The sequence below is a fragment of the Argiope bruennichi genome, chromosome 8, assembly GCF_947563725.1.
Source record: "Argiope bruennichi chromosome 8, qqArgBrue1.1, whole genome shotgun sequence".
In the NCBI taxonomy this organism is placed as follows: Eukaryota; Metazoa; Arthropoda; class Arachnida; order Araneae; family Araneidae; genus Argiope; species Argiope bruennichi.
The window spans coordinates 29,907,234-29,931,888 of NC_079158.1; the positions used below are offsets into that span (position 1 = coordinate 29,907,234).

A 24,655-nucleotide genomic window follows, 5' to 3' on the forward strand; every position below is an offset into this window, starting at 1 on the left:
ACTGAAACAAAGCATTTTTTTAATACTATGATTACTGATAATAGTCACTGAGCGTTTACACTTTATGGGCACTAAAGAACATCTTTCTTAATTTATGTAATATCTCAAGAATTTGTCAACAAAAATTTCTCAGATTCATCATGAACAGATCGATTCATTAACAATGTTTAATTTTAAATGCATCAAACACTAAAAAAAATAAAATGAATCGTTTAAAATAATCGGTCGAAAACAGGTTTAAAAAAATACTTAAAAAACGATGTACTTAAAACTATAAGCATATACAAAAAAGTATATAACTAACATAAATACAATTTAATTACAAAAGCATCCAATTAACCTAAAAATAATTTAAATCATTGAAAATAGGTTAAAAAAAACTACTTAAAAAACGATGTACTTAAAACTATAAGCATATACAAAAAATATATAACTAACATAAATACAATTTACTTAAAAAAGCATGCAACTAATCTAAAAATAATTTAAATCATCCGTTGGTTGCCATGTCAACAGTCAGAAAACAATGCGCATGCGTGAATTTTCTTCGCCAGTTACGTTAACGCAAGTGCGTGAATTTTTCTACGGCAGTTGGGGTAACGCTATGCAGATTATACATTTTTAATTTCCTTTATTCTGTGTTATTTTAATTCAAAAGTACTTCAGAATGAATGTGAAACATGGATTAATTAACAATGTTTAATTTTAAATGCATAAAACATTAAGAAAATAAACAGAATCGTTTGAAATAATCCGCCGAAAAATGTTAACCCTAGCCTCAATTCTGTTGGGAGAAAAAAATAACCGAAAGTCTGCGATGGGGAAAATGGAAGATTTTTTTGGCGGAAAAGTTGGCATTGGGGAAAATGGAAGTTTTTTTTGGCGGGAAAGTTAGTTTTTAACTAATAATTAAAATTCTAATTAAAATTTCAAAAAAAGGGACCCCAGGTGCACATTCCAGACCTCTAAGGTATACATGTACCAAATTTGATAGCTGTATGTCAAATGACCTGACCTGTAGAGCGCCAACACACACACACACACACACACACATTGAGCTTTATTATAAGTATAGATAATCAACATTTTCGGTGAGCCAGTTGGTCGCCAAAACATTTATTGAGAAATAACATAACAAAAATAGGCATAATAATATTTTTAATTGAAGTGAATACCTATATAAGAGAAATAATTTTTTTTCTTTATTTCTTTGAAGAAAATAAAATCTGTTTTCAGTGTGGGAATAGTTTTAAGTCATAAAATTTAAAGTAAACAAATTTCGAAATGAAGCCTCTTCTTTCATAATGTTCTCAAAGTGTATTTTACTAAATTTCATAAATTAAAATTATTGTATAAACAAAGAATGAAACACATTTTTGTAAACTGAATGGCTTGGATATATTGGTCATGTGTACAAAAAGTGAGATTCCAGAGTGTCATCTCATTTACCATTTTCAACAATACAAAAGATCTCCTTCATACAGGTTTTCACCAGTATCTAATCTATCATTCGACACTCTTGTTCCCAGTTGTCCGGTATCAAGTGTTCAAGCCTTTTTGTGAAATTTTCTACTGGACAAAATTCAGAGCAGTCATCCAGTACTAAAATATGGGGCTCCTCCATATCAGAAAGAGGATCGGTGGAGTTTAAGTAGAGCAGCCGTACAGCCATCAAAGCATCGGGCATCTCGTGCAGCTCGAACAACAACGTGGCGCAATAGGGAGGCCTTGGCATATTCGTAAAATTCAAAGCCTGTAAAACTGCGGCGATATTTACATCGTGCTGAAAATAAAACAAAATTTGTCAGTTCTACAGGACTATAATTTGATGAATTTTTAACTTATAAAAAGTATGAAGAAGTCACAGATAATAAACTAGTTTATATAATATTTCACAATTTTAAAACTTACGGTTGAAGTATCACACTTAAAATGTATGATTACATGAAGAATAAATCTTATGAATCCATAATCGACCAAATAATAGTTGATATCCCCTTTTATAGGGAGGCAGATTACACACACACATATACACATTAAGAAATAATAGCCTTTGTGCTTATTAAATAACAAAAAATTATTCGACTTTTAAAATATTTTTAATAGTATGTGTTGAGATGCAATAATTTTGAAGTTCATATCCACTGTTAAACTTAAGAAAATAAATTCCACATCTTATCCAAAATGAGGCAGAATCTGAATACTTGAATTGTATTCATTTTTATTTTAATATATTTAAAATAAATACTTTGGGAAAATACTGAGTATCATGTAACTTGAGAATAACTAAGAACATACAAAATATTTTCCACTTAAAATATAGGCTTTTAAAAATATAAAGTTTCCATAAAATAAACAAAAATAAGTTTAATAGATAGATACATAATATAAATAATATAGTGTAGGATTATATATGAATCATTTAAAACATTTTTTTTTTAATATACGCACTGAAATTTGAATGAAACATACTTTAAAAAATTGCAAAATATATAATTTTTTAATTAAATTCTCCCGGATTATTACATTTTAAGTTTTAATTCCTAATGTTTTGGTGTATCGTATCTATATATGCCAAGTATTTCTGCTGAAGAATGCCTTTTTTGTTGCCACAAGACGTCCGTTACATTTCCCATTAAAAAAAAAAAAAAAAACATTGCGAAATTTGAAGAATTCAGAGGCATTTAAACGAAGTTATATATTTATCATTTAGAATTATATTATGTAGGCATATTCTGCATGATAATTGTGTAATCGCTTACGATATGTCTGTGATTGCTTGCGTCACACACTATTTCTTTGATGGTGATATACGGAATAAGATAATCTAGCAGGGAGATTAAGTGAAATGAATATTTAATAAAATCTGCTTTCACTTTATAATTAATTCAAATATAACTGATGCATTAGATTTACATTCATACTTACTGTAGAATACATTTGAACTTTCAGGTGTGGCAATTGGCCACTTATTTTCTTTTTCATGTTTAGACTTATGTCTTCTAATAAAGGACCTGTAAGAGGCAGAGAATGTGAAAGCGTGAGATATTAAGTTAAAGTTCAAAAAAAAAAAGCAAATTAATATTCTCAATATATGAATCGGGAAAGTTAGAAAAAGCAAATTTATATTCTCAATATAAGTCGTCCAGGACTTATACATTTGCACAAACAACTCGAAGTTTTAAATTTTTCATGCCATTGATAGATAGATTTTTTAACTGAAACTTCTTTTCCGAATTGTGATCGAAAACGCCATGGCGCAACTATTGCGGATTCCGTTTTGCTAAATAGAAGAAAACGAAAAGCCTTCTTCACTGCAGATGCCACTATTTCGACTGACTTGTCACATGACACACGTGCTATTGATTACGTGACTTCTATCAAGGACGAGACCCAAACTTTAAAAGTACATCTACCTTACAATTCACTAAGATGGTTTTCGTGTCTTTGACTGTTACAGTTTTACAGCATCCGAAAAGTGTATACTTCTTCATAAAACACTCTGTAATATTCATGCGCTGTAAAAATACCTAATTCAAGACATTATAAACATCCATTATATAATAAAATTTTTAAGAACAAAAAAAATGATATGTGATATGAAATTATCCATTATCTACATATCTATTATGTACTTTTCACGTATAAAAAAATTTGTACATCTGTGTCCTCTGCTTATTCGTTTCCTTAATGGACATTTCATGCCTCAGAGATATGTACATTACATTAAATTGAAATTCGATTAACGAGTTATTGAAAAATATTAATTTTCTCTTTTTTAATCAAAATTCAATTAATTAAAAATAAATTTCGTGGTGTCTCAACTACACTTAGCCTGAGTACAAGCGGTGACTTTTTTTTAGCAAAATTTTAATTGAGTAAAAGTGCTTTTTGTGGTGGTTTACCTATATATTGCCTAAGAAGTACCTTTTTTAGTAATGGATTGATGAGAAATGAGTTTACTCAGACTTACCTACTTTTAGTCTGAGTGTAAGGGGTGAACTCGTGACACTATGAAAAATAGCATATGATGTTTCTTCGAGCTCATCCCAATAGAGATCTGCCCATTCTGGAATGGTAAGATTCTTTTTTTTCTGAAAGAGATACTAAGTAATGAAAGATATAAAATATATCTTCTTAAATGTTGCAATTAATTACCAAATTTCAGAAGAAAAAAAAAAGGATTTCTTGATTGTTGGTATGAAGTATGAAAACACCACAAAACTGGGGGACAAATGCCAAATGGTGCCTAACGTTATAAATATGTAGTTAAATTTGATATTAATTAAAAGGATATAAGGTAGTAAAAGGCACTCTCTTACTCGTGAACTGAAATAAAGTAAACATAAATGAAATTTATAATAATTTCATGATAAATTATGTTTTAATAATTATAAAAACTGTAATTAATTTATTTATTTCAAAATTATTCTTTTGTGAAACTTTTATAACTCTTATGAATTTTGAAATTGGAGAAATTTCATCAATTTATGGACATTTATTTAAAAATTTATGAACTTACTAATACTCTGCGCTAAAGACTGTTTTTGTTATGAACTTGCGACTCTCATGAAACTAATGCAGGGCATGTCTTTGACGAATTAAACACTAATGATTTAAATCTTTGTGTCGGAATTAGTTCCCCTTCATAACACCAGATGTCAGTGCATTCCCGTTATCCTGAAAGTTATGCAGAAAAGATTTCTGGTTTTGATTGGCAGTCAAGGAAAGGAGATGTTCACGCGGCATGTGAGCGATAAGTAACTCTCGAGGAAAAGCAGAGCAAATTTATTTTAGCGATCACGCGGAAACCAAGCGAGTTTCTCGTGAAATCAGTAATTTATCAAGAATATAATTTTTATTGTCTTGAAGAGATATTCGTAACCGTGATATGGATTTGCTTATCGGAAGTTGTATAAAAATAAGAATTGGCTCCATATGAATAAATGGATGATTAGTTGAGAAAACTATTTCCTGATTTTTCTTGCGGACTTCTATTTTTTACAAACAGGAGCTCAGGTTATGTGCTCACGGACAGTGCAGAAATATTTCGTTAGGGAAATGTCCCTTATATTCGACACTTTGTTAGAAGGTATAGTTTTTAATCTTCGGTTAAATACTTTCCTGTAATTTTGGTGCAAAATATAGTTATTCTATTTTATTTTGAATGTTAATACAAGCAAAAAACTTACTTCAACGAGTATCGTATCGTGAAGAAGCAAAGCATTGATTCCGTAAAAAACATTTACTTCCGTATAATTTGATATGGCTTCAAATTTGGCCTGAAAAGAAATGCATATTATTAGCAATTTCTGAAAAATTACAGGAATTAATTGATTAATTCTTATCTTCTAATAAAGATATATCGAGTTTTGGTATAACGCGCAGTGGTCAAAATTAGATCATGCGCACAAAATGGAAACGGATTTCGCAATATAAGTACATATAACTAAATTTTGTGCTGGAATAACAATGAAAAAAAGACGGCCAACTATCTTCCGTTATATAATGTTATCGTATTGGTATTCATATGCAATATTTTGGTGAAAAACCAGTGTACCCGTAACTTTCCAGCATACTCTCCAATAAAGATCTGATCGAACCTCCTCCCAAATAGAACTGTAAACTAAGGCTGAGACCGTTTTGTAAGGCTTTGGCAAACAATTATTTCAACACATTGGCGCGCATTTTGGCTGATTCTATCATGTGAATATATAGCTTGCACGCCTTTTTTGATTAAATTGATTGAAACCTAAATTTGATACCGATCTGCAGTTGTAGTCACAATGTTTCATAAGGAATTTTATTGATTGAATACATTATGTTTATGAGTTTTTTTTTATTATTATTATATGCATTTTAAAAAGCAGATTGACGAATATAGTTCAACGTTTGATTATAATATGCATTTTAGGGACTAAACTTGTGTACCAAATTATATTTTTTAACTTTTCACGTTTTATATATCCTAGAAACGTAATTCGATTTCTCACATATTTTCGATTAAAATTGGTATCCTCTCTCCCACATAATAAAATATTTGGTTTTTGGTTTGGTTTGGTTTGGTTATATTAACGTCCCGTTTGAAGCAACACTAGGGCTATTTTGGGACGGACCTCGTAATTTGGAACCACGGTCAGATGACGAGGACGACACCTGAGCTGGCACCCCCCTCTCCACACCACACCACACCAACGGGAGGACGTTTGGCATGACGGATTTAACGTGCAACAGACCCCCTTACACGACGGTTCTTCGGTGGAATCGGGTCACGAACCTGAAACCCTCCTGTTCCGAAGCCGAGACCTTACCACCGGGCCACCGCGGCCCATTTGGTTTTTGAGCAACGCCTTAAACTTCACAAATGCTCAGTTTTTTTTTTTTTTTTTTTTTTTTTTTTAAGTCTTGCACATGGACGGTTCATGCTTGGAATGTGTGGAATTTAGAACACATTTCAAATAACCAGTTTAAACTAAAAATTAGACACAGAGAAAGAATTATTATAACAAAATCAAATATCAAATGTTATTTATTTTATCATCTAGTTTTGAGCTATTGAATTTGTATATGCAAGCACGAAAAATACGAAACCGATTGGCATATTGGGTTTATAATTCGACCCACATCTTTTATCTATATGCTAAAATTGTGCACCAAATTTGATCTACCCCACCTCTTATCCTACATTTATTCTGTTCACTTGTACTCGGACAAACAAAAAAGAAAACTTTATGTGTATAGATTTCGTTCAAGTATATGAAAAAGTAAAAATTCTAATCTCTGATATACCTGATACTTTTGAAAAAGTTCTTGCACTTTTCCTGTATTTAGCTGTCTTTCCACTTCGACTGCAACTCGAGGGCAGGTGCCCTTGTAGCTCAGGAACTAAATAACAAACGTGGAATTACATGTATATATGCTGAAAATAAAATATTAATACCACTAGTAGTTTATAAACACTTATTTTTCTTATTTGATATTAAAGGAAAAAGAAAATATGGTCAGAAAATTTTGATACAATGAAAGAGATTTCTTTTACTTTATCTTGATATGTAGGAAAATAGTGAACAGGAATTGGTTGCCAGTTGAGACCCTCCTCGATTTTCCATTCTCCTTTGGGGGCGTAAAAGGAGGCTACAGTAGCTTCAGCGCTGGTTAAGCACCGGTGCGCCGCTGAACTGTTTACCAACACCTGTTAAATTATAGAATATTAAATCAAAGCTGATTACGAATCCCTTTCATAGCCCTGAAACAAATCATACATTAAAAGTTCGATAAAAACTCATAACACCTATTTCCCTGTACACTACAGAAACCTAAACTTTATATCAGATTTTCTTAAAACTTTGTCTTTAAAGACATGTTTCCGATTAAAGACTTATGCTTCAGATTCATTCTGAAGTACTTTTGATTTAAAATGAAACAGAATAAAGGAAATTAAAAATGTCAAATCTGCATAGCTTTACCCCAACTGGCATTTGCGTTACCGGAACTGGCGTTGAAAATTCACGCATGCGTATTGTGTTCTGATTGTTGACATGACAACCATTATCAACGGATGATTTAAATTATTTTTAGATTAGTTGCATGCTTTTGTAATTAAAGTGTATTTATGTTAGTTATATATATTTTGTCTATGCTTATAGTTTTAAGTACATAGTTTTTTAAGTAGTTATTTTTAACCTGTTTTCAACCGATTATTTTAAACGATTCGTTTTATTTTGTTAATGTTTGATGCATTTAAAATTAAACATTGTTAATTAATCGATCTGCTCATGATGATTCTGAGAAAATTTTGTTGACAAATTTTTGAAATATTACATAAATTAAGAAAGATATTCTTTAGTACCCATAAAGTTTAAACGCTCAGTGAGTGTTTTCAGTAATCATATTACAAAAAAAATACTTTGTTTCAGTAAAAAATATTATTATATTAACTGCAGATTAATCCTTTCCACTTTAATTTAAAGTATAAATTCTACGAGAGCTAACAGAAAGTTAGAGAGATACATATTACGTTATGACTGAAGGCGTTTATAATATTATGAGTGAATTATATGACTATCAAAATTTGAAGTTTTAAAATATTTTGATGAAGAAGCTATTAAAGTAGGAATTGCATAAAATATTTAATTATTAAAATTTTAACGAAAATTAAGATTGGCGAACCGGCTGGTCGCCAAAGGCGGCTAGTGTCTAATAAAGTCGAAACTCTCTGACTCGGCGAGTAAAACTCCCAATTTCGAATCTACTTCTTGGAGTGTCAAACCTAGGATTTATTTTTTTCTTTTATTAATATTACAAAAAAAAAAACGAATTAGAAAGTGAACGAATTAGGATTTTATATAACTGATGCAATTAAATTCAATATTTTCAATAGATTTTTAAATAAACGATTTAAAGATTTGAGGTAAAATGAGTTTTGTTTATTCTGTGAAAATATTTGACTTAAAATGTCATATACAGAAAATGGATATTCTGAAAATCTATATTTAGATTAGATTTCAATATTTAAAAAAGATTTTTCCTAATTTGATATGAGTTCCATCACAGGCCTATATAATTTAAACCAATTTGCAATATATGCAAATTTATAGGTAAAAATTAATTTTAATCTTATTTTGGTACGTTTTGTCGCAGTTTCTTGTCTAGATATCCAAGTTGACCTCAATATTTGTTATCAACCACTTCATCCTCATTAATAAGAAAAACAATAAATACTTTCATTAAGTATTATCATAGTTAGTTATACATAGGTTTAAAAAAGAAGTTTTACTTAATTTTAAAGCATATTTTCCTTTCAAATTTCAAAATTTTATTATAAAAATGACTAATATTTTCCTATGATAAAAAATTGAAATTTCAATATAAGGAAGTGTTTTTTTAAATTTTATTTCAGTATTAATTTATTAATAATATATTTAAAGGGCTAAAGATCTGCACTCTTTCACATTTCATTATATATTTGTCCTATTGAAAACACACAAATAAAATAATGCAAGCAGTTATAAAATTCCAAAAAGATGTAGATGATAAACAGAAATCAGTACTTCTTTTAGTAAAGAATGAGTTAAACAGAAATTCACATATTTATTACATAAAGCTGATAAAATTAATTTTGAATTTTATAAATTAGACAAATCTATACTATATGTAAAGTTTTGCACTGATTTCATACAATTAATCAACATAATTTATACCAAATTGTTTTATTACCTCATTTGGATTTGTCGTTATAAAGTCTTCATACATGGAACGGAGAAATTTCCCAAGTGCATACTGTTGCCTTTTTCCAATCTGGAATGACAAAAACAGATAATTAAATCCAATTCGAATGAGTACTGTTGAGAAATATCATAAGAAATAAATGTATCAGAAAAGTTCATGACAACTTTTATCATAAAAAATTCCCAAAGAAATATTAAATATTGGTCTAAGAATTAATTTTTTTTTCATGAATGAAGAATACATTGTTTTATATATAATATTGATGTTTGGTACAAACATATTTAGAAGACAAATAAAGACATTTAACGATATTTACAAGCAAATGGAGAGTCAAAATACAAAGTGACTGCTCCTAATATTTATTTTAAATTAAGTTAAACATTTCAATTTCGATCAGAAATATATAAAAATTATATATTAAAATATTTTAAAATTACCTTCAAAGTTAAAAAATTGCATTATATATATATATATATATATATATATATATATATATATATATATATATATATATATATATATATATATATATATATATATATATATATATATATATATATATATATATATATATATATATATGCATACTTTCCAGTTATCTGTACTTTTTTTTGCATGGTGAATCTTTATCGAACGTCTCTTTCAATGAACACTGATTTCCGTGATGTATTCCCGACGAAATCTTAATCTTTCGACGACTTAATCTTTCCTGAAATAAAACACTTATATGGTATGCTTATGGTGGTCTCATTTTAAAGCCGATGGTACAGACAAGTGTTTGATAAATTTGATAAAATGTAACGTACGGTTTTTCGTAATTCAGAATCAAAAGTTTTGGCGACATTTAGATTTTGAATTTCGCCAACGTTTTGGTGCTTATTACTCGGCTTTAAATCCATGTAGTTGCATGAAACTGATGTCATATTAAAGGATTTTAACTGTTCTTTCATAATATGTGTTTATTTTGTGTTAGGATGTGCCCAAAAAACTTATAATTTCGATTATTTCACGATTTTGAGCAAAATCAATTTATTTGTTGTAACTTGCAAACGGTTGGAGATGGGACAGGGTTGTTATAGTATGATACCCATGGGTTCTTTCATCAGATGGCCCATGGGGCCTCTGATCACCCGTGGCTTCTTACATACGTAAGAGGTCAGAATTGATCAAGCTTACCCTGCATATATATATATATATAGTCGGTTAAATAATATGTAAGATATTTTTAGTTTAAGTAGAATGCAGGTTCGAAGCAGTGTGAAGAGACTTGGTATTTTTAATACCGTTTTATTCTCTCTCGGGAGGCAAATATAATTATTTACAAGAAGGTGCAGGGTGGCAAAAAGGAACGACAGATGATCGCCAGTCTTATATTACATAGGATTTCTGGCCAGGCGCCAATTCAATATACGTGGTGACCTTTGACACCTGTTCAAGGGCAACCGAAGATATCACTTTCTCTTGATACGTAGTACTGAAGGCGCATTATTTTTACAAAGGAATTAATTAAACCGAAAGTGGAATTGAATTACGAAATAAGAGAATATTTTAGAATGAAGTTACTATGGGCTAAATTAAGACAAGCATTGGAAATTAATTTGGTTTAAATTAAGAATTTAAAATATCATTACATATATATATGTGTGTGTGTTTGTGTTTATGTGTGTGTATGTGTGTGTGTGTGTTTTAAATACCGTAAATAATATCAATGATGTGAACGGATCAAGAACTCAGCGGTAAACTTAGATCTTGAATATCTTTCCGATATTTACCTGAACTACAACGTATTTAAAATTTAACAGTACCAACAGACACAGTTAATTAAAAATAGATCAATTCATTATATAACTATATAACAGTAAATTTCTTTCTTGAAAAGAGGAAAAAATTCTGTACCAAAGTAAGCTTTCCTAAACCTTCTGGCCAGCAGTCTGCTTTATTGGGATCTGTCGGGTATGAAAACGCAGGCGCACGATCTCCATGGCGGAAAAGCTAGAAATAAGAAAGGAATTAGAATAATCTTTAGAAAACTATTTATTCCTTTCTTTATTATAACAGCCATTTCATACATTTTATGTGTATCCTGATGAACCCATAGCTTTGAATGTGAAATATCTCAAATAAACACTGAACTATTTAATTGTTATTTAATAAGGCAATTGTAAAAGAATATTGAAATATGATTTATTTTTGCTCATTGCTAAATCATTGTATAATTAGTTGAAAAGAAGATTAACACATTCATTTAGACAAATCAATATTCTAATTTGAAGTAACATATGGAATTTCTTGAAATGGATTGTGTAAAAGTGAATCAATTTTCATGGTGAGGGGGGCATTGGTATCGGCAAACTCCTTCTACGGCACGTCTTGTCCGGAAGTATACCGACAACCGCAGCATTCAGATCAAATTTTGGTACAAAAAAATGAGATATTTTTAATTCATTGTAAGTGATAAAATTTTGATTAAAAATTATAATGCATAATATGTTAACTGAACTTTGCGGCAATAAGCGTATTCAATAATTATAAAGCATAAATAGTTGCTACTATAAATTATAGATAAAAACAAACTATTACTATGTCTGAAGTTGCAATCTTAAAAATAATAAATATCTCTATTAATAATAAAAAGGAATGTGGTATGTGTTCGTGATTACCCATGTTACTTTGCATGGTGAGGGGGGCATTGGTATCGGCAAACTCCTTCTACGGCACGTCTTGTCCGGAAGTATACCGACAACCGCAGCATTCAGATCAAATTTTGGTACAAAAAAATGAGATATTTTTAATTCATTGTGATAAAATTTTGATTAAAAATTATAATGCATAATATGTTAACTGAACTTTGCGGCAATAAGCGTATTCAATAATTATGAAGCATAAATAGTTGCTACTATAAATTATAGATAAAAACAAACTATTACTATGTCTGAAGTTGCAATCTTAAAAATAATAAATATCTCTATTAATGATAAAGAGGAACGTGGTATGTGTTCGTGATTACCCATGTTACTGAATCGTAGATAAATACAAGATCATAAGAATTATACTGGTGACAGAGACAAGGAAATATTTGAAAACAAAAAGAGTTAAATGATAAAAATTTAGAATATTGTCAAAATCACAAATAATTTTATATTTCTTTCTATTCAATAAAGATTCATTTTCTTATGGAAAAAAAAATTCAACCAATATTGAGATAAAAATAGAATTTCATGAAAGTGATTCTGAAAGTAAATTTCGTGACTCCTCAAAAGCGATTTCAGTGATTTTGAAGACCTGTATTTCCTTCTATTCTTGCCAACATACTAAGGCACAGGCGAGATGGCAACCTTTGTAACTCATGCAAGTAGTGTTGAATACCATGTTTTACTAGAATATATACAAACTGAAAATTTTACGTCTTTATAACTTGATAATTTTGCAATTCAAAACCGCAATGTAGATAGTTGATTATGTATGATAGAACTGAATATTTAACTAAGAATTGATTTTGATACAGTAGGTAAATTAAAACGTTAGAATTAGTTTATTTTGTAGGAACAAACCATTTCTTTATATAAAAAAAATCCTTTCACTATTGTAATATATTGAATTTTTTTCAATAATTTCTTATAATTCTATTTTTAAAAGGATTTAGTGAATTCATGGATCCGTCATAATTTCGGTAAATATGTATCAGATGTCCATTCGGGCATATCCCATCAACTCAGCATATAGCTCTACAAAAGGAGGCAGCTACCAGTTCTGGACTTCTCCAATCTCAACAGTTAACTTGAAGTTTTCTTTTGAGGTTGGTTGCAGTATACAGACTTACAAACACTGTAAACCTAATTCTCCAAGAATGCTTTCTAGTTCATAAAGCCACTTCCCATGGTGACAAGGAACTATGTCAATTCCCGCAACTCGATTAAAGAAGCAGCGTGAACCAATGGTAACAACAAAAGAGTCTTCTAAGTCACCTGTCTTGCCTTACCTTACGGTGTGACCTGAATGACCAGACCATAATTGAAATTTAAGTGGAGCTTATGGAAAATGTCTAATAGCTGTCATTATGGCGCAGCTACCGTTTCCAATCTCTACTTAAGAAATACTATCTGTAATCGGAACGTATGTAATTCGACCTCTCACCATTATTTTATCTATCAGGGAAGTGAGAAGCTTTCAATTTATACTGACACCTTTTAACCCATATCTGAGGTGTTCCCCTAGTGGACTGGAACAAAGCAAATCAGGGAGGGGAGGGGGTCATCAAGGATTTCGTTTTGGTTTGCCATACATGACCATCGCGTTGGTTACATAATGAACGAAAGCTGCACATAAAAGATCAATGAAATTAGAGATGAAAAATTAATTCAACACATACTATCAAGGAAATTTAAAAAAATAAAGAAGATAAAGCTCACTAGAGCAACCTTGATTGCGAAGTTGACAGTTAACGAAGACAGTTATGCTCTTGGGATGAGAAAAGAGTTCAGGTTACCTCGGAACTAGAACACAGGGCTCATCAAAGAAAGAGAAGCCTCTTATGAAAAAATATCCAGAAATTATCGTGAAGAAATAATAAAAACACGCTTAATTTTTCATTGACCAAAATTTCAGAAAGGACTCTCCGAAATGCACATTCTTACCCTCCGAAGTAGTTCAGTCGACTGATCTATGGAGAACCAGCAGGTAGCATATAAACATACTAGAGAGATACACACATTTAGATACATTATAATTTTATCGAGAGGAGGAGAGTAAGGGGTTTGATTTCCTTTTTTTTATTTCTACAAAATGTTTCGGGGCGTACATAAAACCCTTTGTTAAATATATTAAAATATTTCAGTTCCTTTTTGGAAATTTTTAATCTAGTTCATATATTTTGGATGTAAAATATGCAGCACCAATTTATGCTGGATTCAAATTTTTATTTTGCAAGAGGATTAAAATTATAAATTTGGCTTTAATAACGTCATTTAGATATAAGATGATTGGAACAATTGTCATATGAAACATATGACAATTATGTCTTATGGAACATATGACATTGGAACATTTGTCACTGATCCTCCTTAGGAACATTAATGTGCACAATGAAAATTACAAATGTAAGGCTACTATAAAAATATGTTTCATATCTTTACCGTAATTAAATGTTTAAACATATTCTCTTAAAGGAACATGAGTATCAATTTATGCGTAAGAGGCTGAATCGAAAAGAAAGTTATTCAATACATTTGGAGAATGATTTTTTCATTAAAGGCGAACAGAACAAACAGCAAAACTGAAGTGCTTTAAAAATTTGAAAAAAAAAATATTTATTGTTCTTTGATGCGGATGGATGGGTTAGATAGAGATTAAAAATTATATAAAAGCGGAAGTGAAAGCCAAGTTAAATTTGTTATCAACAGATAAGATACTTATAATAAGAATTTAGTCACTCATGGAATCATGTTTCTCTTTTAAAAAGTACCAATTTTGGAATTTTTATTAGTTTTCTATTAAGATAATACATGATCAGATCAGGATTTCAAAACTTGCGGATTCAAACATTTCTCTGAGATATTAAAGAAGATAAATATGGAACCGTTTTCTTTCTGATATAGTTTTCAAAAGATAATCTGTCAACATTCAAAATAACTTTTTTTTTATTTTATAAGTAGTTGCCATTTGCAACTGAATTGGGGTCCCCGAATAGTTTTGTGACTAGTTTTTCTTTTGAATTTTTAATGCTGACTTTTATCCATATAAAATTTATTTTTCTATAGTCTGATAACAGTAGAAAATGTCAATTTAATGAAACGTGTATTTTAGAAGAAATGTTTTATTCAAGGTATGTTTAAAAAATAAAAGTATTTCAATATTGATTATTTTGAGTTAAATATAAAAGCATAATCAAATTCCACAGCTAAAGGTTAACAAATGAGGAGAATGTTTCAAAATATCTTATACTATAAGCTTTGAGAAGCCACACGAAATTATTTTTAAATGAAACTGCATTTCCAAAATTATTATCTATAACTTTAAAAAAAAAAATTTAAAAAATCAGAAATTTCAACGAATTAATTTTTATGAAGCATTCTTAGATTTAAAAGATAAAGAAAATATTTTAAGGCAAATTATTTAATTTTAATTTTATAATAGTCTTTGCTTTTGAATTAAAAAAATAATTAAATTTTGATTCTTAAATGTCAAACACTTGCATTAGCGAACATATTTTAATTTACATAAATGATCCTTTACATTTAATGAATATATTTAATAACAAGAAATTTTGGAAATTTATTTGGTGATTTGACAAGGGCAGGCAGTTGGTTGCTATAAACTGTGAAATATTTGGGATTTTTTGGCAATTAATCTCTGGCATGCAGTTTTTTAAATCATTTTTTTTTATTACTATCTAATAAAGTTACTCAATAGTTCAGTTCAACATACATTCAGTGCTGATTAAACATTACCCATACAATGATGTTTGAATATTATTTGCTTTTCAATCATCTTTGCTAAAACCTCATACAATCAAAGCTGTTTCATGAAGTTACAATAATAGATTTATAGTGAACAATTAATAACTAATGTTGCTTTTGTAAAACATTATCTCACAAAATTAATATGCACTATACAATATTCTTAAAATATTGATTTTATAACAAAAGAGATGAATTAAAGATGGGAATCTACTTTATTGTGCTCTTTTATTTATCACCAATATGGTAACCCAAACAGAACAGGGACAATTTTTCTAGCAATCCTATGCTTATTATTATTTACATAATCAGCCATTTTGTTTTTGACCTTGGCGACTTGGCATTACTGCCGTCCTTGGCGATGAAAAGGGGCACATTAAAGTGGATATTAATCAATCTCACAAACAAATATTACTAAAGAAGTAAAAATTATTGAATTATTTTTTCTTACGGTTTGGACGAGTAATAACTTGCTGTCTTCTTCTGAAAATGCTCTCTGTAAAAATACTAAAATGCATACCAACGAAATCTTCCCAAACATCTTTGAAAGTGAGTGTTCTGTTTAAAAACAAAGTTTAGATTGTTTATATTTAAGCTAGAAAGCTCTTATCTATCAACGAGATGATGATTCGTTGAAGGATAAGAGCTGTTTCTTTTTATAATCGCATTTAATCGCTGCTCCATTCAAAAGATCACTGTCATTTTTGTTACATCGATTGAATAAATATTATCGATGTCTCAAAATAGTGCACTCATAATAGTGTAGTTTTAGCTTATTTGGCTCAAACCTTGTACCTTTCATTAGTTTTATGGAAGATACGAGTGAATATCAACACGATATAATTTTTATTAATATAATTGTTTTCTCTAAATATTATTCGTAATACTACTAATACTAATTATTAATAATAATAATAAATATTACTAATAATACTAGTAATACAAGTAACTGATGTTGTTTATGCACAGAAGTATAAAAACTAAATGAAAGTAATTACTCAACACATGATGCAGCAATTAAATAATTCTTATTTTTCTATGATTTTCGTGCCTTTATTAGATAATTTATGCAGTCATTGAAACATGTAGATGAACATTTGTTACTTTCCCATCAACTACATATAGGGAGATGATTACTTAATGCCCAAAACGTATAAATATGTAAGCTTTAACGGAATATGTGATTTCGTAGCTAATTTTTTTAGTTATATAAAAATAATATTAAGAAGAAACACACACACAAAATATTTTTAATAAATTGCAATTTTAATATTTCATGAATTTAGGTTTCAGGACTTGATCTTTTTTGCTGTATATGTGTTCCAAATTAATATTACATGTTAATATTAAAAAATAGGGGGGGGGGATAAATTCACAAATTTTATTTATTTTTATAAAAACATATTTCGGCATGGCATCTTTTTGACAAAACATTGCCAAACAGATCGCAAGGCTTAAACCAATCAGAGCACGTCGGTATCCTTTGCCATAGACTTAGTCTGTACAATTTGCGAACTTGCAACCGAATATAGCTACTAACTGATTTATTGTTGGTCGCTATATTCTTATTTCTTCGTTAGCAAAATAATTTTTTAAACTGAATTTTGTTATATATATAAATTATACGATTTTAGAAGCGTTATACCGTTTTTTTTTTGTTTTTTTTTCATAATGCTATACATTTTACTGATTTTCAATCTATAGTTTTATGCATCCCATTTTGAAAGCATACCTTATGTTATTACACCTTGAACTTAATCGACATGGGAAAATGAGTTTAATTTCAATATCTTGATTCCCAACAAAACAAGACTTGATGAAATATTAGTACAAACAATGAAGACGATTTCACTTTCATTTCAGGAATTAAATGTATTATATAAAATATGCTTTAAATGATTTTTAAAAAATAATTAAAAATACAATGATACTTGTTCTACAAAATATTGGCATTACCGAAAAGGTAATTTTTTAAATTTTAAAATGATGTAAAAATTAATTTTTTTTGTGTAGTAATAGTTTTGAAAACTATCGTGGAAAAATGCCAATATTATAATTAACCTTAATTGATTAAAATTTCCTAATTAAAATTTCAACAAAATCATTCTGAGGTGCATATTACCACTCTCTAAAGTATATAATACCAAGTTTGGTAGATTTTGGTCAAACGATCTAGCATGTAGAGTGCCAACATATATAAATTCATTCTTATTATTTCATTAGTAGTCTTTGGTGACAGCTGGTTTGCCAGTATATTGTGCGAGTTCGCAAATTGTACAGACTAAGTCTATGGCAAAGGATACCGACGTGCTCTGATTGGTTTAAGCCTTGCCATCTTTTTGGCAATGTTTTGCCAAAAAGATGCCATGCCGAAATATATTTTTATAAAAATAAATAAAATTTGTGAATTTATCCCCCCCCCCCTATTTTTTACGGTTTACATGTAATATTAATCTGGAACACATATACAGCAGAAAAGATCAAATCCTGAAGCCTAAATTCAGGAAGTATAAAAATTACAATTTATTAAAAATATTTTTTGTCTCTGTTTCTTCTTAATATTTCTTTTTATAACTAAAAAAATTATCAACGAAATCACATATTCCGTTAAAGCTTGCATATTTATACGTTTTGGGCACTAAGTAATCATCTCCCCATATGTAGTTGATGGGAAAGTAACAAAAGTTCAGCAACAAGTTTCAATGACTGCATAAATTATCTAATAAAGGCACGAAAATCATAGAAAAATAAGAATTATTTAATTGCTGCATCATATGTTTAGTAATTACTTTCATATAGTTTTTATACTTCTGTGCATAAACAACATTAGTTACTTGTATTACTAGTATTATTAGTAATATTTATTATTATTTTTAATAATTAGTATTAGTAGTATTATGCGAGTTCGCAAATTGTACAGACTAAGTCTATGTCAAAGGATACCGACTTACTCTGATTGGTTTAAACCTTGGCATCTTTTTGGCAATGTTTTGCCTAAAAGATGCCAAGGTTTAAACCAATCAGAGTAAGTCGGTATCCTTTGACATAGACTTAGTCTGTACAATTTGCGAACTCGCTATTCGGTTAGTCATTATTAATTTGTTCTGGAAATTGGAATACTAATTTACATTAAATTGATCTAAGGAAACTAGAATAAAATTCGATGTTTTCTTCAACTCTCAGATCTTAAAAAATTATAAATTAATATGGTAAGATATATTATGAAATCCAGAAAATTATTTGTAGAGCGATTGCAACCATTTCCTTACATTAGGAATAAAATTATAAAAATTTTCTTACTATTTGCACTGATATCAGTGTGATATTTTCATTTGTGAAAGGACGAATTGGAATTTCATGTGTTGATAATAATGAAGGAGTTTCAAGTAAATAAAAATTTAATAAATATCTCCATACTTTCTCTAGAAATGAGAAGTTCATAAAATAATTTAGCATTATGTCTTTGATCCTAAATATTATCATTCAATTAAAGCTGGTTAATTCATATTGCCAGATTTAAAGAAAATGGCTATCTATACTTACATCTTTTGTTTACTTTTAAACCGATTAGATGCACGTGGACTAAAGTGCATAAGTTTAAAGAAAGGTAAATCAATTCAAATAAGGCAGCAGAAAGATTTAGTTGCAACTTTTCTCGTAAAATTACTAGTATAATAATATTACAAATAAAAATTACTCGTTTTAGAAATTTTCAGAAAATCTCGCATTATGAGTAAAATTAACTCACGCTGTATTTCTTTTGAATGTTTTTATTATAAACTTTACCTTGTTGCTATTAGCGATAGGCGAGGATCGAACTCGCAACCTTTGGGTTCGTAGCCGAGTAACAAGACCACTAGACAAAATAAATTTCTCATGTCTCGTAGCTGTTATCTGGCTTATAAAGCGTCACCACATTACTCCCCCTTCAGTGCGTCGGAGGTGAGACGAACGATTTTTTGTCCTGTTTTTTTTGCTGTTATTAGTGGTGATATATTGGCTGTAGCGTCTTATCCATTTTTTTTTTTGGCTGATTATTTATCAGCTTTATTTATTTATTGGCTGACTATTTATCAGCTGCATTTTTTTTCTCTTATTGGCCGATTATTTATCAGCTGCATTTTTTTTCTCTTATTGGCCGATTATTTATCAGCTTCATTTTATTTATTGGCCGATTGTTTATCAGCTTCATTTTTTTTCTTTAAAATACTTTAAGTCGTTGGTCTTAATATCCTAAAATAAGAAATGTTTATTTTATGTATCGAGCGTTTACAATCTGCACATTAAAACGCAGAGTCATACGCCGATAAAGTCTTGTCTAAGCTTTGATATATAGTCATTGGGCGCCTTGGAAGTTGGCAATTTTTCGGTGGCGCTTTTGCAGCCTTTCGCGCCGCAATCGGCAATTTCGCTAAAATTTGGCGATAAATTATTTTTTGGGCGAAAATGACTGAATATCAAAGCTGTTCCCTTTACCTTTAAAGCAAGATTATGGGTATTTTGAATTCCGTTTTATTTTACCTCTTGAAATAATCCTAGTTGTTTTTTAAAACTATTCTTCATGATATTTCATAGACCATAAAAATGACATATGTGTTGTTTTCTAAGCATTTCTTTGTGCATTAGTGTTTTCAACTCTTTAACATCCAAGCACTTTTCAAGCGGCGCTCCCTTTGACTTCCGGACTTTCTGAGCTCCTCGCTGGGATACATGGACTCTTCCAAGCTCAAGGGAGCTTAAGGCATTTACTCTCTTGTGGGCCCAAGAAAAAAAATCTGCGATCGTTCTACTTTGAGCAATGGCCTTGTTTTTTTCTGACAAGGAGTTGCCTTTACTATCGGCATAAGTGTTTCATTCTAAAGCATTGATATTTTTTAGTGTGAAGCAAGTTTTATTTTAGATTTCCAAACCATTCAAATAAAAACTGGCCTTAATATCGATCTCAAAAATCTCTTTATTTTTCATCTAATTTTCAATAAACCTTTAGAATATTAATTACATTTTTTTAAAATTAAATACTACCTCATATATTAGTATGTAATTTTTTTACATAATATATTACATACATAATGTATATATCAATGCTATTAGGATATTTTTTACATAGCATAGATGTCAATGCAATTCAGAACTAGACGAAATAATGTTTTAAATCTTCATTTAATACTGAAATAAAAATATCCGTTGAATTAAAAAAAATTGTTAAAACAGCACCTTGAAAGTTATTTCTAAAATGATAATACTCTATCCCATTCTTTCAACACTCAGCTAAGATTTTTTTTTATTATTATCTTCAGTATTACATTTTTTTAAATATAAACTGTTACGCTCATTGAATTTCTGAATATAAAATATTATTTTGAATTTTCGATCGTAATGCAGATATATTGTTTAAACTTTTAATTAAGTTTTTAAGAAAGTTTACACAATTTGTTTTCAAAAACTTACGTATTTATTTCATTTAAATCATCAAAAAAAAAAAAAATGCGAGATAAATGTACATTCCAAAAATATCTTTATTTTGCAACTCATATTTACTAATCTTTTAAAATTTTTATCAAACCAAGAGACTACATTACGTCAAACGTAAATATCTCATCTATCAAAACAATTCAATAAATGAAATAACATGTTTTTAAAACTTTTTAATACTGATATACAAAGAATAAAATAAGGGAAACAAATTACTCAGCGAAATAGTTTTCGCAAATACATTCCTTCAGTTTTCAGCCTGGACATTTTACTTTAGTTCATCATAAATATTACTTTTTTTAGCATAAACCATCATGCTAAATTTTTCAAGCTGATTTTCTAATTTTAAAATATTATTTTATGTTTTCTGTATTATTATTAAAGCACGATTTTATTACAAAGAAATAAAATGAAATGTTGAACGAAAGTTCCGAATTAAGTTTCCACAAATTTACGCATGAGTGAATCATGCTTAAATTTTTAGTAAATCATTTTTTGATCATTGAAAAAAAAGTTGGGACAAATGTCTACACAAAGAAAAATCTTTATTTTTTATCTTATTTTTATTAAGCTTTTAAAATGATATTAAAACAATCATTTGTCAATCGTAGACAATATGCCATATATTAATGCTTACTTTTTTTGTACATTAAAATAATTCAGAAAATAGACTAGATGGTTTTAAAACTTCATTTTACAATGAAATCAGAAAAATAAATGAAATTTGAGAAATTGTTTCAAATGATCAGCAAAACATCATTTTTTGACCAACCATCATCTTCGCTTGACATATTACTGTCACTTTTATCAGTAGGAAAAATTGTTTTAATTTCTTCATCAGCCAAACTCTGCCAAAAGCTTTCTGAATTTCAAGGAAAACCGCTGCAGTTTTTTGTTTACTTTCAAACCCTTCTTCAATGCTTTCAACTGCTCTTAATAATTGGTGGGTGGTAGATAATTTTTTACAAATTCAAATTGTTCTGGGGTTAGGATGTTATGCTCTTCTAGGTGAATATTTAATCTGTTAAGTATCATCTGTTCGGCTGTTTTGCTTACAGAGAGGAATAGAGATATGAATCTGTAACTACAGGGTGTCATTTGGATCTTTTCCTGGTTTTAAGATTAGGATAACTACAGCTGTTTTCCATAATGTAACAAAATGTCCTAAATTGAAAATACTACGAATGATGTTAATTAAAAATTTTAAATAATTTTCCGAAAGGGTTTTAGCATTTTATTGTTAATGCTGTCTAAGCCAGGGGCTTTCTTAACATTAAATTTTTTTAATGTGATTCTTAATTTCGTCAATAGCAGAAGGGAGAATATAAATAAATTTTTATGGCAGTGAGCCAGAAAGCTTTTGATTGTATTATTTAGATTATATTCTGTTGTGCCATCTTTCAAATCATTAAGTTGAAACTGTTTCTCAAGGCTAATCGCCGGGCAGTTTACTTTTTCTTTATCAGTTATTGCACCACTAGCTGGGCTTTTAAGGACCAGAATTTTTGTTTTTTACTTTTAAAAGCTTTGACTAATTTCCATATTGAGCCGTCCTCTGTGTTAACATTAGTTTATTTATGAATTCGTTAGTTTGGATTTTATTGTTTAGTTTTTCTATTTCTTATTAAGTTGATCCAGTAGTCTCTTGAAGACTGCGTCTCTAGTTTTTTTTGAAAAATTTTCCTGGCAAAGTTCCTGTCCCTAATTAGGTCTCTAATTTTGATTCAAAAAAGTTAACAAAATGATCAAGTTTTTCAGGATTTGTAAAGTCATCAGTATCTGGGGTTTCTGACTGACTTAATATTAAAATTTTCCCATCTGGTTTTACATTTATTTAAATTATTAGGTTGGGTGTATTTAAAGAAAAAATTTAGTTAGATGGTATTGTGGTCAGAGCTGTGTTCAGGAAATAAGTGAATTTCTAATGGGTACAAGAAGTCTTTAATTAAAGTGAGGTCTATGTATTAGCTGACTGGGGTCCAAATCTTGTGGGCGGGGTGCAATAATATCTAATATGGCCTGACGGGCGAATGATTTTAGGGAATTAAATTTTGGGCAGTTATATCTACACCCCCAGCTATCGTGGTGTGCGTTAAAATCCCCACAAAAAAAATTGGTTTTGGTCTGTTTGCATTAGGTTTTCTATATCCAAAATAAAATTGGAAGTATCAGTACTAGGGGGGATATAAATGGAAATTAGAGTTCCTCCTGGAGTACGTAACACAGTAACCGCTTTTAATACCAATCTCCTCTGTAACGGAAGCAGGCGCCCGAAAGCGACCCACTTTGACTTCTACTTAAAGGAAAATTCCCAAGCGTCCCAAACCGCCCGGCTCGAAGAGAGAATGTTTCAAAAGGCGTGCCAGTTCTATATCCAGTTTTGCCTCCTTCGTTGTACCATTAGTCGCCATCTCTCTATGTTGCGTTGTCAAAGGAAGCCGGAGTAATGGTCGCACCGTACGAGAGGATACTGGGCATGCCGCAAACCTGCCCGTTTCCTGATTAATGGTCCATAATGTAGTTGTATAGTTTTACAGGGTCTACCATACAACATGTCTGTCCTCTCGGGCGTTAATAATGGGAGGCATTGAGATCCTGAATGTCTTTCAGTATGACTCAACAACCCATTGATTCCACATTCGTATGACAATAGTTTTGCGATTTCGACCAGTGTGACTGTTGGTATCATGGAACGATAATCCACGCTGTCGATAGCCAACGATTCTGCTTCTACTGAATTTCGACTTACTAGTAAGAATTTAGTATTATTATTATTCAAGGCATAACACCATATTTTGAGCAAACTCCATCCTTGCAAAGCCCTTTCCAAATGCTTCAGATGTCGTTTCTCCCTTGTGTCATCTAAATGCGCTGAAATGCTAATCATTTGCACATCCCAACCTCTTTTTCCTTTTATATGATTTTGACATTATTCAGATCATTCCTTCCTGGTGTTGCAATTTGAATGGTCAGGAGTGTACATAACCCTCTATTTGCAATATCTAAAGAAGCTATACCGGAGTATTTCAGCAAGAATTAGCTGGGATTCGGAGCCAAACAATATCATGGTGTACATTCATTGATTCCTATGCTACTGGGTCATCATATTTTTGATGCTTCTTAAACGAAAATCCCGCTTAAAGCATATAAAGTAATAACCTATAATTGCTGATTGAATGAGTGATAGAGCACCTTTGTTTCGCCTTATCCTAGTTTTCTAAGAAAGACGACATAGTTATTTTTAAATTTGGCATGAGATTTTTTTTAAAAATAATTTTTATATTTATTGAGTATTCTTCTTTCAGGTTTAAATTTGGATAAAGATTTCTGAATCTTTTTTCAAAAAGTGAGCAATTTTTAGGAAATATCTCGTACTTCACTTCGTACGCGCTAGCTGAACAGCCACCTCGCAAGACTCTTTGGAAGAAGAGGACGCTTTATAAGAAATTTCTATATCCCTATACATCTATAAAAACTCAACGAATTGATCGGTCTTCCTT

General features: G+C 29.9%; 1 protein-coding gene across 1 annotated transcript; it reads right to left on the reverse strand.

Moving 5' to 3' along the window:
* Window positions 1-333: 333 nt before the first annotated feature.
* On the reverse strand, window positions 334-16,237 carry LOC129981689 (testicular acid phosphatase homolog). Its single transcript, XM_056092627.1, has 9 exons — window positions 16,135-16,237; window positions 11,125-11,220; window positions 9,217-9,297; window positions 7,040-7,192; window positions 6,790-6,885; window positions 5,193-5,282; window positions 3,974-4,094; window positions 2,929-3,014; window positions 334-1,783 (listed from the first exon to the last, which is right to left on the reverse strand). Exons 1-9 carry the CDS (start codon window positions 16,222-16,224, stop codon window positions 1,499-1,501), a joined length of 1,098 nt encoding a protein of 365 aa, XP_055948602.1. The 5' UTR covers window positions 16,225-16,237; the 3' UTR covers window positions 334-1,498.
* Between the last annotated feature and the right edge of the window lie 8,418 nt (window positions 16,238-24,655).